The 15,462-nt window shown below is 44.2% G+C and overlaps 1 protein-coding gene across 1 annotated transcript in view; it reads left to right on the top strand.

Moving 5' to 3' along the window:
* Positions 1-15,462, top strand: part of SV2C (synaptic vesicle glycoprotein 2C) — a 532,655-nt gene that overhangs the window by 483,012 nt on the left and 34,181 nt on the right. Inside the window, exons 8-9 of the mRNA XM_086962974.1 lie at positions 2,061-2,225; positions 10,167-10,300. Coding sequence (XP_086819100.1) covers positions 2,061-2,225; positions 10,167-10,300 — 299 coding nt within the window. The remainder of the gene's footprint in view (positions 1-2,060; positions 2,226-10,166; positions 10,301-15,462) is intronic.

Raw genomic sequence — 15,462 nt, 5'->3', positions numbered from 1 at the left:
GGAAGCAAAAGGTCTAAGCCTCTCAATTTCCATGTATGTAGTAGGGAATCAGGAAAGGTGTCCAATGGCAGATACAACTATAAAAATATGGTGTGGTGCGACACTGCCAAACTCGCCATATTTACTGCTCCCCCGGATGCGGCACTTCTCTCCCCATATAAGCGCCCTCCAGCAGGAAAAGGAAGGCCTTCCTTCCTACTTAGGGGAACACCAACAACCAATCCTGGAGCTGCTCTCATTCTGAGCAGGCTAACCCAGCGCTTATTTTGAGGCCAGAGGCTGTGCCAGCAATCCCTCGGATGTTTCACAGCCATGGGATTGCTGGGTGTTCACTGCGTATGTTGGGCTGGCCGTAGCAAACCAGCCATCCAACCCAACTTGCACTGTACAGGGACAGCTGTAGTCCTTCTATCGCAGGATTCAGCCCCACCCCCTACACTCACACTGTGCCTGTAAGTCAAATTACATTGACAAGCCATTTTATTATTTGTGTGTGCCTTCTGCACTTGCAGCAGGTAGGGCAATGTTTCTTCGTTACTGAGGAGGAGCCACCCCTGCAGGGGTCTTCAAGGGATCCGCAAGAGATATCTGCAAGGTCACAAGGTAGGAAAGGATCAGTTCAGGGGCAACAGTATATACCAACATGCGAAGTGCACTTTAGTAACACAAACTTGATCACACCATCAGGGGTCCATTGTCCTCATCAAGTTCCCAAGTTGCAGACCGCAACATTAATGGTTTATCCCACACTGGACAGACACACGTAGACTGAAACATTTGTTGAATAGTCCATTCTATTAGCATTTTCCATGTACTTCCGTCAAGGTCTTCTTCTCAGGCTGTTTTCCCTATCTCTAGTTCAGTAATGCAATTATCCCAGACTAACAATGTATGTGAATGCCTGCAAGACATATTGTGTTAGCAGAAAATGGGAAACACTATTTTATGAAATGCAGCATGGTGAAATCAAGGGCTAAATTGTTAGGTCAAGTTAAACATTAATTCATTGGTGCACATTTAATATGTGTGTGCACATTTAAACATAAATGAACATACATTTCTATTAGATGTTATCGAATTCAGACTACACGTGGCATACAGTAGATCTTTAAAATAAATCAAGTGTAAGTATGATTAAGAACTACATTTATATGCATATACATTTAACATTAATCCACAAATTACATAAACTGTAATGTTTCAATTAAAAAATCACATTCTACATATAGGAGGATGGTTTTAATACCAGTTTCTAGTCATTATGTTTTAATCACATGCTATAGCTCAAGTTTAGGAAAGTCAAGCTTTTTCAGAGTAAGGACATAATCTATTAACCGAGAATGGTTTTATGTGCATTAAAACCTCATTTAAACACCTTGATTAGCGTGGTTAAACTCACTCTTGTGAGGAGATTCTCTAATTCTTTTATAATTCTACTATAAATGCACTCTTTAATAGTAATATTGAGTGAAATATTTTCATAAACCATTGAATCAAGTAAGAAATCTGTGCTAAGTGCACATTCATGTCATGTATTTGTTATCGCTTTCTGTCGTAATATATGACGTGTAATGAGTGGGCAACTTTGTGCTGCACCATTGTGCTTACCATAAGTGGACGAAAGCCTAAAGGGTCCTATCAGAATCGGAGGTTGTAAATTGACATCTTGTTATATGCAACATGAGTTATGCAATCTAATATTCGTACAGAGTCAGTGACTCTGTACGAATATTAGATTGCATAACTAGTGCATAAATAGTGCATCTTCTGCTACCATACGAACTCTATATAATTATTGTGATATAATTTAAGCAAAACAGCTTTCCAAATAGTGCTATGTTAGAAACATTATCAATTTTAGCCCTGTTCTTCGCTGCAAATCCACGTTTTATCAGTACAAACGTGAACAAAACATGTGGGCCATTGTATATGCCCAAAGCTCAAGCATTTATCCATCCTTAGTTGGTGACTCTACATGTACAAATGTTATCATCAAACATGGTTGTTGAAAATTGTACTGCAGATTGATAGTCCCTATAATACTTGTCTTCTCTTCACAGTTATTATGGTTTGTCCGTCTGGTTCCCAGATGTCATCAAGCACCTACAAGCCGATGAATATGCTTCCAAGGGGCTGCGATTTCAGGGCGAAAACGTCACAAACTTCAACTTTAACTTTACATTGGAAAACCAGATACACTACAATGGAAAATTCATCAACGATGGGTCTGAACAATTTAGATTTTTTTTTTAGTTTAGAAAAATTGCATATTTATTTTTGTTCTGATATTCAAAGACATAATGCTTTTAAAATCACATTCTCTAATTAGTATTGCACTTTTTAATATTTCCCTTCTTTGGTTGGTATTCCGCCTTTCAATCAAACAGCTGAACAACTTTTCAAAACCCATTTTCTTCAACTATTGTTGTAGGAAGATATGCCCAAAAATGGGAATATTCATTTGTAGCCTTTGCCTAACAGTAGTGGTATGAAGTAAATGACACTGGTAGAGCTGACAGAAACTTAGGGGTTAATTACGAGGCGCGTAACGAGAAATAACCCCCCCGCCATATTTTGATGGCGGTGGGTATTGCGGCGGACGCAAAGTCTGTCCGTCTCTTTTCCGCTGGTCGGCAATTGTTACGATTGCCGGCCGGGCAGAGCTGGGCTAGTAATATGGTGGCGGTGCCTAGCAGGCACCGCCGGCCATATTATGATGTGGGTGGGTACAGGCCTTTCCATGGTGGCGATGCCGCCATGGAAAGGCTGGCCGGGATTGGCTTTGGGGGCCCGTTGTGGGCCCCTGGTGGGGTGTGGGTGCACTTGGTATCCATGGTACCCCCCTGCAGTTCCTTGCACCAGGTGACTGGCACCTCATGGTGCCTGCCATCTGGTGCAGGGAAATGCTGTGACTGCCCTAAAACCATTGCAGACAGTGCTGCAGCCAGCAGCACTGTCCACAATGGTAAAAGGGCAAGATGCACCAGCCAATATGGCGGGCGCATCCTTTATGGGCTGGTGGGACCGCTGCACATCTGATGGTCGTTCCCATCACCGTTATAGTGGTGGACGGACTGATGTCCGCCCACCATCATAATGAGCCCCTTAGTGACAGCAGAAAACTTGCTGTCACTCACGTCATTGAGCTTGGCTCTCACTTCTTTCCCTTAGTTTTCTTTTAGCCGTTGTTTTTCCAAGGCAAATATCTTTAGGGATCCTCGGCTCCAACAATTCATTTTCAATAAATTGACTGAGCTCCTCTTGCACTCTGGCCCCACCATACATATCCTTGGAGGAGACTTCAATGATGTATTGAATCACCTGCTGGACCGCTCCTTAACTCGAGTGGACGCCCCCAATATCACACCTCTGGCCTGATTTTTAGAGTCGCTAGGACTGTCTGACCTGTGGCGGCGCCATCATCCGCTTTGGCGGACGTATTCTTATTTTTCCAGTGCCCACAAGGTGTTCTCCTGCTTAGACTATCTTCTCGCCCCGCAGGGGGAGATACAACGAGTGGACGACATAGATTATCTGGCTAGGGGCATATCAAACCATTCTCAGTGGTGGAGGTGGTCAATGGCTTCCACAATGGAGGCTTAAAGTTTGGGAACTGCGAGATGAGACAGTTGCTGAGGAGCTCGGTGTCGACTCTCAGCTGTATTTGACTGAAAATTAAGGTTCTGTCCCATCCGCGGTCACTTTGTGGGAGACTTACAAGGCGGTACTGTGTGACCGGGCGCAAAATATACTTGCCCATAAAAGGAAACGTGCGACTCAGCAGCTTGAAGAGTTAGAATTAACACTCCTAGCCTTAGAAGGGGCTAGCCAGGACAGAATGACTACAGAGGATCTGCGGCAGCTTGAGATCACCAGGCGAGAGTACTTAGCGCTTGCGACTGATGAGGTGAAAACGCACCAACTAGCATCCCAGCATCGACTTTACGAAACTGGAGACCGGGCGGGGAAACTGTTAGCGTGGCTGGGGCGGAAGGAACTTGAGTCAGGATGGGTATTGTCTATAAAAGAACAAGAGGTTGTCCATACCACGCTGGAAAGTTTTGCGGGAGCTTGTGAGCGATATTACAGGGCTCTCTACGAGGCCCTCACCCAAGCGGGAGACTCTCAGCTACGCCAATATCTTCAAGGTATTGACATGCCCACCCTGACATTTGAAGACGAGATAGCCTGGTGGGTGACCTGACACTGGGGGAGGTTAATGAGGCCATAGGCCAACAGAAGGCAGGTAAGACTACGGGCCCTAATGGCCTGCCAAGTGAATTTTTCAAAATGAACACTGCATTGTTGGCGCCCCACCTCCTTAAGATGTTCCTAGAATCAAAGGAACGGCGGTGTCTCCCACAAGACCTTCGGCTAGCCACAGTGGTGATCATCCACAAAGAAGGGAAACCCCCAGAGGATTGTGGATTCTATCGCCCCATATCCCTTCTTAATCTTGAAACTAAAATCCTGGCCACGATTCTTGTGCATCGCCTGTTAAAAGTGATTCTTCTGTTGGTGCACAAAGACCAATTTGGCTTTATGCCTAAGCGTGCTACCCGTCTCAATCTATGCCGCCTAGCTAACTGGATTGACACAGTACAGGGTCGCGACAGTCCCCATTTGCTTCTCTCACTTGACGAGGAGAAAGCGTTTGACACGAATAACTGACCCTTTATGTAGCGAACTCTGGAAACCATGGGCTTCGGCCCGGTTTTCCTAGAGTGGCTGGCGTTGCTATATAACATGCCCGAGGCGCGAGTCCGGGTCAATGGCACTCGATCCGCTAGTTGGCCGATACAACGCAGCACCAGAGAAGAATGACCCCTATCTCCATTATTGTTGGCCCTCATACTGGAGCCCCTGGCATGTTTGGTTCATTCCTGACCTGACCTGGGTGGCTTCCTAGCCGATTCCTGTTCCCCGGAGAAGGAACGCATATCATTATATGCGGATGATATTCTGCTCTATGTCACGCACCTGCGGAAACGCTCCCACTTCTTTTACAAATCTTTGAGGAATATGCAAGTTATGCCGGCTGCAAGATTAACTGGACTAAGTCCCCCCTCAATCTATTAAGTGGCGATCCAGAATCTTACACTTATCCCAGCTGCCTGCGACTGGCCAAGGAGGGATTTCTTTATCTGGGCCTTTATAATACCACCAACTCTGTGCTTCACCTGGATCGCAATATAAGGCGAGTGTTACTTAATTTTCAGACAGATGGGAAGCGGTGGAGGAAGTTTCCTCTGACTATCATGGGAAGAGCCGCCATGTACAAGATGGTGATGCTCCCTCTGATTCTTTACATTCTCCAGAACATATATCACAAACTACCTGATAATATTCTTTCTTCTATTGATAGTGAGGTGCGCCTCTTTTTATGGGATGGTGCTCATCCACGGATAGCATTGCAGACCCTACAATGCAATCCCTGCAACGGAGGGTTGGCCGTACCGGATATCAGAACCTATGATACGGCGGCCCACCTTATCAATATTAATTGATGAAATCATGCACCAGGGGCCACCCGGCATATAGGCTGGAAAGGCTCCAGTTCCATGAACGTTCCCAACTGCACTACTTATATGGGTGTGCTGGAAAGGCACAACTCCTTCCCGCCACGCAACGGCTAAGAGAAGCCTGGAAAACTGCTGGAAAATTGATGAGATGGGAGGGGAACCTACACGGGAGACCCCCTTATGGGAAGGGAGTAGTCTGCCTGAGATCAAGAAGCTGAGGGGTTTCAAGAAATGGGAACTCATTGGAATTTCGAAGATAGGAGACCTCCTAGAGAGAGGCTCTCTGGCTTCTTTCTCTTTCCTTCAATCCAAATATCAACTTCACAGTTCCCAGAATTACACATATCTTAGGCTTGACGACGTGACACTGACAGAATACGCCCCCCTTGAGGGTGATCGTGACTCAGGCGATATCTTTTACAAACTAAACGTAACTCAATAGCATGCCGGACAATCTTGGCCCACTTCATGCAAAGTGGGAACTCACCACAGTGCCCCTTGAAGATATAGACTGGGAAGCGGCCCTCATGCACCCACGTGAGGCGGCGATCAAATTAAGATTGCGTCTTATTCAATACAAAATCCTACATAGGGTCTACTATGATAGGGAACGATTACACAAGATGGGGAGGGTGGAGGACCCTGCATGCCTTAGAAGCCTTGCGGAACAAGGCACGCCCATTCACACTGTCTGGGAATGCGGTCACATCCAGCCCTACTGGCACACAATAGTGGAAGAACTAAGCAGAATACTCGGAGCAAACATTGGGATGGATGTGAAATTCCTACTATTAGGAATTCCCACAGATATTGACCTGACACGTTATGCGCTCCTACTTGCTAATCTTGGGTTGGTGGTGAAGGGACATAGCCAAGCATTGGGGTGCACAACGCATTCCTACACTTACGGAGTGGAAGTCCAGTATGGATCTATATATGGCTGCGGAGAAAGTGGTTTATAAGGCGAGGGGCTGCCCGTGTAAATTTAGGAAAATTTGGTCCCCATAGCTGAAATATTATAAGCTGGATCTTGATGTAGAAGATCAAACCCACACGCTGTCTCATGCGAGTTCTGGTTCTGGCACGTAAGAAACGCTTTCCCACCTTCTGTCTGAGACTGGAATTCTAAAAGGGTTTGCCTTATGTACTTATTGGATTGTCACTGTTGATGTGAATGTACATTTCTTCTTGAGCAACCTTCTGCGAGATTCATTAACCATTGTTGTACCTCCATGCTTAATATTGATAGTACATCTTGCGTTGATGACCTTTTTTCCCATCTGTCAGTATTGTTTTTTAATTGCACAGAAAATCAAAAATAAAGTTGTAAAATATATATATATATGTATATATATATTTAGGGAAGCAAGAACACATACATTTTGCTCTTTTTATCTAGTGGTGTGAGAAACATATTTACAGGACATTCAATTGTATGATTTAACTGGTGAAAGGTGGGAATTGTCTTTAAAAACATAGTAGTCAGGATAAGTTCAACAATAGTTTAATCAGTTATTATAAATTAATAAACTACCAAAAAAAGTTGCAGTCTCTTTGTGAAACAGTTACACGGTTAAAAAGTGGCATGGGCAATACTTTGAGTGGGATTTCAGTAGTAAGGGTATTTTTGAGTATAAGTTTGTTACTCATTTACACATGTTATTTATGACATTGTACGAATCAAGCCTAACATCTATTTTTGCAAATTTTTAATGGACATAAGTGGATTTTTTAAAATGTAAAACATTTTTGAATCCTTCATTTAAAAAAACTATAAATGATATGTATAGCCTTGTAATAAGTAGACAGAATGTTTTTAAATTATTTAAGAGATTTTTGAATAATTTGCTAATAAGGCAAATATGTTGCAGCTTTTAGAAATCCGATTCTTAGTTAAGTGGTAATGAAATAACATGATTGTATCAAACACAATCAACATTTACTATTCAGTTTTAAAAGGTATTTAATGGTTGTGAAATGTTGTGGATTTTGCTACAATTATATAAGATCCAATGTGTGATAGTTACATTTTTAAGAAATAATCTCAACCTTTGAATACAAATAGAAAGGGTATGAAAGAATTTGTTGCAAAAATTATCTTAAGGAAGTTTTCTGATTTATATCTTGGAGTCAGTTTGTATGTAAAATTGTCATTTCTATCTAAAAGGGCCACATTTTTCTTAATGGTTCTCAGCATAACACCTGCTTTCAGGAACAGAGGGCCTCATTTATGAAAAGTGACGCATCGCTGCGAGAAAACAGGGATGCATCACTTTTCATCGCGCCCTTCTTGCAATACCAATGATACGTCATATATACAGTAAGACGCATCATGTCGCAAGGAGTTACAGATATGTCAGTATTTCTGACATATCTGTAGGTGCAAAAATGTTGCATTGCGGGAGTGTGTCACAAACCTGACGCAACACTAGCAATGGGACATTACACATGGGCAAGTCTTATGTTAAATGTGCCTGCATCATTCTTACATGAGGCATGAGTAAGATATTTACGCAGTTGAGTCCTAGAAGTGGCGCAGTGAAATCTCATAGATTTTACTCCGTCACTTCTACTACCGTTTCTTGCATCGGAACACCCCCCTGCATACATTATACCTCACGCAGGCATTATGTGGCGCAGGGGTTTACAAAGTGACGCATCTCCCTAGATAAGTCACTTTGTAAATATGACGCAACATGGCAAATTTTTTACACCGCTGGTGCATCACAAAAAGGCACGTACCAGCGGTGTAAGAGTGACAAGACCTCATAAATAAGGTCCAGAGTTTGAAAATGTTATACCATCCTTTCTCCCCTGACATTACTCTCCAGGCCTCTGCTAGAATCCTACCTCTTTTTGAACCCTATGCATAGTATTTACTTTTATTACACAACATGCCTGGCTAGTATTGTACCTCGCTGTACTTGATTTGTTGCTCTTTGTGAGCACCTTACTACTTGTGTTTTGGGTGGTTTGAAGACTTCATGAAGAGAAGCAAACATGCTGTTTATAGCATGACTGCCTCTATGGAAAGCCATTGTTACCACAGTTACTATCATCACAGGCACCATTGTAGATGAGATGGTGGCTGTTTTAATCACAAGGGGATTAAAGAAAAAATTGCCCTCTATTGCTTACAGCAGCAAATTTGCCCAACATTATTCTTGAAGTTGGCCATTCCACTTGTTCTAATGTTTAAGGCAGATAGGTGGGATTTTTATCCATGCAAGCTGGAAGAGGATACTTTTGATGTGTAATTTCTTTAAGGTGATACATTGGGGGTCATTAGGATGACTGGCGGACTAAGTCCGCCCGCCATCCTATCGAGACTAGGGACCGCCCGCCATAAGGGCGGGGGTCCTGATGTTGGAATTAGGATGCGCCCGCCACAGTGGCGGGCGCATCCCTCAGTTTTACTATTGTGGCGGGCGGTGCTCTCTGCACCGCCTGCCACAATGTCAAAAATGAATGTATGCATTTGCATACAAGAAGCGGCAGGCACCCCGCGGTGCCTGCTGCTTCTTGTATGCAAATGCTGGGGGGTACCCCCCATGTGCAAATGCTGGGGGGTACCCCCCATGTGCACCCCACTACTCACCTTCACTCTGGGGGCCCACAAGGGGCCCCCAGAGTGAAGACTGCATGCCTTCACCCCATCTCCTTTGGCCCATCATAATATGTCTGGCGGTGTCTATTAGACACCGCCACCATATTATTCCTTTTCCGCCCCGGCCGCAAAGGCGATCGGGGCGGAAAATCGGCGGACGGTCTTTCCGTCCGCCGTGGTCCCCCCCGCCATCCTAATATGGCGGGGGGAATTCTGGTGATGATGTCGGGCGGATTGCCCACACCAGGCCGGCTGTGGCTACCGCCAGCCTGGCGGGGGCAATCCTCCTGACATCATAATGGCCCCCATAGTGTTGTTATTACACAAATTCACCAAATGTGTTGTTTTGCCAGTAAATATATGATTTGGAAAATTGCCCAAGGCATTGTTATCGGAGTCAGTTGGTAAAGCTTTAGATATAGTATTATAAACTCTTCGACCAGCACTTGAGAAAATGTCGGATATCAAGGCCTCTATAAATAGCAAGGATAATAGTATAGGCATGATTGAGATGTGGGTGATTAAAATGCAAAAAACTAACATTATGGCAAATGGACTCATAATTTAAAAAAAGTCAGATTTGTATGATCTAGTTTGGAACGATTAAGATAAGTATAATAGACAAAGCATCACTTGCAGCTGACCATTGGTATACATATGCTCATTTTGACTGACTAAAATGCTTCTCTTCTATTTATTTGGCCTAGTCCTTGGAAGGTCATTCAAGACATATACAGGCATCTGAGATAGCTCAATTAGGGTAGTGGAGAGTACAGAGAGATAGATAATTCCTACTGAGCTACCAACTGAAGACTAGACACAAGACAATGGCCACGGGTCATTCGTTCAATATGTCCTGTCCTGCTTTCTGGGGTAACCTTACCTACTGGTCATAAAGTACAAGGATAACATTCTGTCATGTTTTCTTAATCGCCTTTATCACAATTATAAAACCTAATTTCTGTCATGGAAGGAAGAACACACATAAGGTTGAATGCAGAGAGTTACTCTAACACAATGATTTTCGTTTTTTACAGGTTTGTGAATATGAAATTTAAATCAGCCACCTTTGAAAATTCTCTTTTTGATAACTGCCACTTTGAGTATGTTACGTCGCTGGACACCTACTTCAAGAACTGCACTTTCATTGACTCCTTTTTCTTCAGTACCGGTAAGGAAAATTACTTGCAAGTGAGTGAGCCTCAATGGTAAGGGCATTATAAATGCTGCTAGTGTCCCCATGGATAAGAAGAGTTTCTTGTAGCAAAGTAAGTCCCTCTAAAGAAAATCTAGAAGTTATATTTCTTAAATTGTGACCTTGCAATCTGTAGCTATCTGTAGCTCAGTAGTATCTCAAACTGTCAGTGGTAAAAGCAGTGGGGATTCTCGAAATTGTCAGCAGGAAATTGCACACTTCTTAGCGCTTCGTATGTAGACACAATTGAACCTGTGGTTTGATTTAGTATATTTCGTGAGCTACACATGTAAAAGGAAATACCAAATATGAAATGTGGGCCCTAGAATGCCTAATTTAAGAATGAGCCTTTGGGCCCGTCTGTTGACTGATCATCATGTAATTACATTTGTTTTATTATAAGATGTAAACAAATCCATTTGCCGTAAAAATTGACACAGCCTTGGAAGACGTCAATATGAATATTGGTTAGAGGAAGTACTGAGCTGTCACTCGGGCTTTGGGCATATTTAATAAAGAGCTCCAAACAACACTAGATGAAGAGGCACCGACGAACGACAGTAGGAATTATCAGAGTAAGGCCACAAAAAAGTAGGTACAGATGGTTTGCAACAAGGAAATTGTAGAGGAAATGGAAGCTGGCTATAAAGGCAAGGAATTAGCCAGCTATAAACAACATATTTAAATGTTATTAAAAGAGAATATAGTGGAATGAATCAAAATCGAAATATATGGTTACTTGTACTTTAAATTCCAAGAGTATAGCTAATAAAGTGTTTAAAAATGTTAATTCAACCAAATTACATTCCGGGTACATTAAGACCCTCCCAGGAGGTCTGTAATGAAGTGCGAAGGTACATCCCTATAAGGATTCAGAAAATGTATGATAAAATCAAATCAGATCGGGATCAGATGCTGAGACATCCTTGATCTGGGCCTCTTTCCAAGAGGCGAGAGAGGAGGAGATATGGAAACGTATTCCGGAAAAGAAGTCAGGGTTTCCAGATGACACGGTTCCTATTTCCCCTTTACATACATGTGTGTTGCTCCTTAAGGGACACGGATAGTAAACCCGCCTTTAAATACAGGTACCCTTCCATTGAATTGGAAGAAAGAATAGTTAAGGTCTCTTTTAAAGAAATGTAACTTAGATAGTTTTACGAGTGAGAGCTACAGACCCATCAGCTATCTGCCAGCTCTTAGTGAAGAGGCTAGAAATAGGAGGTTGCCCAGTTGAATGGCATCTAGACTTCAGGCCTGGCGGACGGATGGAGTCAGCTATGGCACTCACACTTCATGAGCTGCGCCCAATGAGGAAAATAGAGCTGCACTGATCCTGATGACATCATTTGATACAATGGATCATTTCATCATGTTTAAGTGCCTCATGATCCTATGCATAAAGGGGTCCATACTAGGTTGGCATATTTCCTTCTTGGAGAATTGATATTATACAATGATTGTAAACCCTACTGCTGAATGTCGCAGAAATACCCTGACCTCCCTAGGCCTTTTGGGGGAGGGGGAGGGATCCCTCAGGGCAAAATAACGTTCTTTTACAAAATAAATAAATTCAGTGGGAGCCTCGCTGGAGCCACGGCTCACACCAAACATTTTTTAAAAAAGAACCGCAGGCTCCTCGGACATGTGCTACTTAAAGGGGGGGGGGGCCACATGGACCCCCCCTCCTGGGACTTATAAATGCCCCAGGGACCTGGGCCCCAGGGAGTTTTTAAAGGGCCCCAGGGAGTTTTTAAAGGGCCCCAGGGAGTTTTTAAAGGGGGGGCCTCCCGTTCCACCCAGGGGACCACCACCTCACCTGGGCCACATTGAAAAAGTAAATCGGGGGTTCTCGTGGACCACACATGCCTAGGGCACCGCCACCTCCCTAGGGCTTTTTAATTTTTTGTAAATGGGAGGGGGCCCTTCTCGGTCATGAGGACTGGCACCTCCTTCAGCCAGGCCCTACAACAACAAAGGAGGGGGACCACACAAACCCCCTCCTTGAGCACATAATGGACCTTGGTAACACCCCAGGGCCAGCTCCTGCTTTGTCCCGGGGTGCACAGTCCCAGGACATAGCTGTTTGCTGTGGCTTGGCGGGAGCTTTAACCAGAAGTTCTAAAAAAGAAAGTTATATGGATCAGGGTAGGGTTATCCTGACACCCAAAGCCCCATGGGGGTAATTCAGAGGGACTGCCCGGGGCCAACAAAGAAAGAAAATGGCAAAATAATGCAGTGATCCGGCGAGTCTCTAGCCGGATTAAAAAAAAGAAAAGCAGCTGGGCTGCATTTAACTACCTTAAACCCCAGGACCCAGGATCGGTTTCCCTGCCCACTGCAGCACAGGCAGGGATACCTGTTTTTTCCCTCGCTAAGTGGGAGCATTTCCAAAACTCCAGAGGGTGCTGCTACTTGAGCTGATTCTGCTGGCGCTCAAGTAGACACAAGAAGCAGCTTTCTGACCGCGAACTGTCGAGACGGCTCGCTTTGGGGGAATCTTTCTAGCACCCAAAAATCGAATTAGGGGACACCAAATCTCATTTGCACTTGCCAACTTACCATTGCCAAGCTGCGTGTGAGAAGAAACTGTGCAACACAGTGGTTGGCGAAATTTGGCCGGAACTCGGCCTTAGATTTCACATTAGCAATCAACCAGAGATACATAGGAACCCCCCATTTTTAGGTGCTCCTTGGGGGCGGCAGCAATGCCAGCTCCTGCTGGAGATGGGGAGACAGCTGTGGCTGTAGGGGCATTGGGGTTCCCCCTGCAACCCTCGACATTGGTAAAGTGGGTGCCCTCGGTGGGCTCCTGGGCACCCACTGTTTATTGGCCAGGCCCAAAGGATGGGTTCAGGAAGGGAGGGCTGCGCTGCCCCTTCTCCATTTCTAATTGGCACGGCACTGGGGGGTGAGCTTTGTGGGGCCGATGTTGTCTGGGGAAGGGGGCTGTGTGCCCCTCTCCCCATTTGAAAATTAGCCTGACCCCGGGGGATATGTACCTGGGGCTGAAAACGATCTCCTCCGTTATTAATTATAAAGGCCCGAGGGATGGGGTCCAGGGAGGGGGGCTATATGCACCTTTATATTATGGCTGGCCCCCAGGAGATGGGGGTCCTGGGGCAAGAAATCAGTATTGGGAGAGGTTCTGCATGTCCCCCCATATATTTAGCAGAGGTCCCTGGAGAGTGGGGGCTACATGTCCCCTTCCCCATGAACAATATGGCTGGTCCCCGGCAGAAGGGGTCCCTGGAGCCAAATACGGCAGAGGAAGGGGGACATGTACCCCCTCCCCTAAAAAAAGTGTTCTTGTTATTCTGAACTAAGGAAAACATTAGAGGTGTTGATTAAGATAGAAATATCATGAATTGTTTTAGTCAATATATTAAGCAATCATTTGTTACAATCTCTTGAGACGTTTTCAGGAGTTGTGAAGAGTCAGGTAGAGGAAACACACCCAAAGGAAGAGTTGTGATTGGTTGATATGTCTTTATTTGCAAAAGGTAGTATCCATTCTTTTGTTTTTTTTCCTATTGGAGTTTGCTGTGGGAAGACCTTGTTGGATTGCTCTATGCGCCTTTTTGTTTTGGCATAGAAAAATGACTTCTTCAGATTGTGATGAGCAGCCTGGTGGTGTGGCACCATCTCAGCCACCTCTGCCTGCCAAAGATACTTTGGTAAAGCAATTATTTTACATAAAGTCAGCCAGCAAAGAAATCTCTGCAAAGTATGTCATCTGCAGACTTTGCAAGGAGTTCAGCCGGGGGAGGAGAAATGCAGAGTACAGCATGGGTAATACAGGCAGGTGGAGGCACCTCAGATCTATGCATCCATGAAGGATTACTCAGGCAGAGTTAACTTGTGCTGCACAGCTAGTCAATTCTTTAGGGGCTTCTTCCTCATTATAACCTGGAGGTATTGTGTCTGCCCAGGTACTGAGTGCTAAAGCAGATAACGGCCCTGCTTATCTTTATATGGCACTTTTTGCTGCTTATGTAAGCAGATAATTTTTCCGTCGAAGACATGCAGGTCTGCACAGGACAAGCTTGCCCATGATCACAAATGTCGCCCCGCCCATGCAGGCAGCAGTTTCTTTCTTTGAGCAGTAAGGGGCAGATGTATCAAACGATTTTTTTGTCACAAACGTGATTCTGTAAAAAGCAGCGTTTGAGACAAAAAAATCGGTAAATGCAATGTATCATCTAAAACGCATCGCAATATTAAGGAATCGCAAATTTTGAGATTCCTTAAATGCTATGTAAGAAGCAATTACGTTTTGCGAATTTACACTAAGAAATTGCAAATTACCACCAACATGTAGTTGGTGGTAATTTGCGAATTCTTTTACAAATGCACTTTTTGGCATTTGTAAAGGTGCCATGTGGCGCTCATACATGCCCTTAGGGCATATATGTGTGCCGTATGCGCTCACATGTAAATTTGAGTTGTGCAGCAGTAAGACACCCTTGCACCCTTGAAATTATTCTCAATTTGCGATTAGCAAATTGAGAATCGCAAATTGAGAATAACTTCCCATTCCTTCCTATGGGCCTCCTGGCCCATAGAAATGAATGGGAAATTATTTCGGAACACAAAGTTCCTTGGTCTCGGGTCAACCAGGTGTTCTACAATGTCATTGTAGAACACCTGGTTGACCCGTGACCATGGAACTTTGTGTTCCGAAACGCGTCGGGAAGTGTTTGCCACAGCTCTGTGAATGAAATAAAGCTCGCTTTAATGAAATTCGGGCTCGGCGCATTCTTTGGAAGAAAGGATTGCATGGTTCTGGATATTGAAGGTTTGTGACCTTGCCGGTAGCCCGCCGCCATAAAGGCAGAGGACATCGCGAAAAACAGTTTGAATATATATATATCAAATATATATCAGTGATGTCATTTGAGATGTCATCAGTGATGTCATCAGTGATGTCACTGACCATGTCATGAATGATGTAATATGTGACATCATCAGCAGTGGATCGCGGGCGCGCAAGTTATAGTGAGTCCAACTAACTATAACGTGGAAATTTCAATGGTTTTGTATGAGTAAAATGTTCAGCTAACTATAACTGGTGTGAAACCTATGGTTTTTTCAGTGAATTTCAAAGGTTTTTTAAATGCTAATTCCTAACTATAACA

This window comes from Lissotriton vulgaris, chromosome 3_1 (assembly GCF_964263255.1).
Source record: "Lissotriton vulgaris chromosome 3_1, aLisVul1.2, whole genome shotgun sequence".
Taxonomy (NCBI): Eukaryota; Metazoa; Chordata; class Amphibia; order Caudata; family Salamandridae; genus Lissotriton; species Lissotriton vulgaris.
Note: the sequence above shows the minus strand (reverse complement) of the source record. Positions and strands in the feature narration are given on the sequence as shown.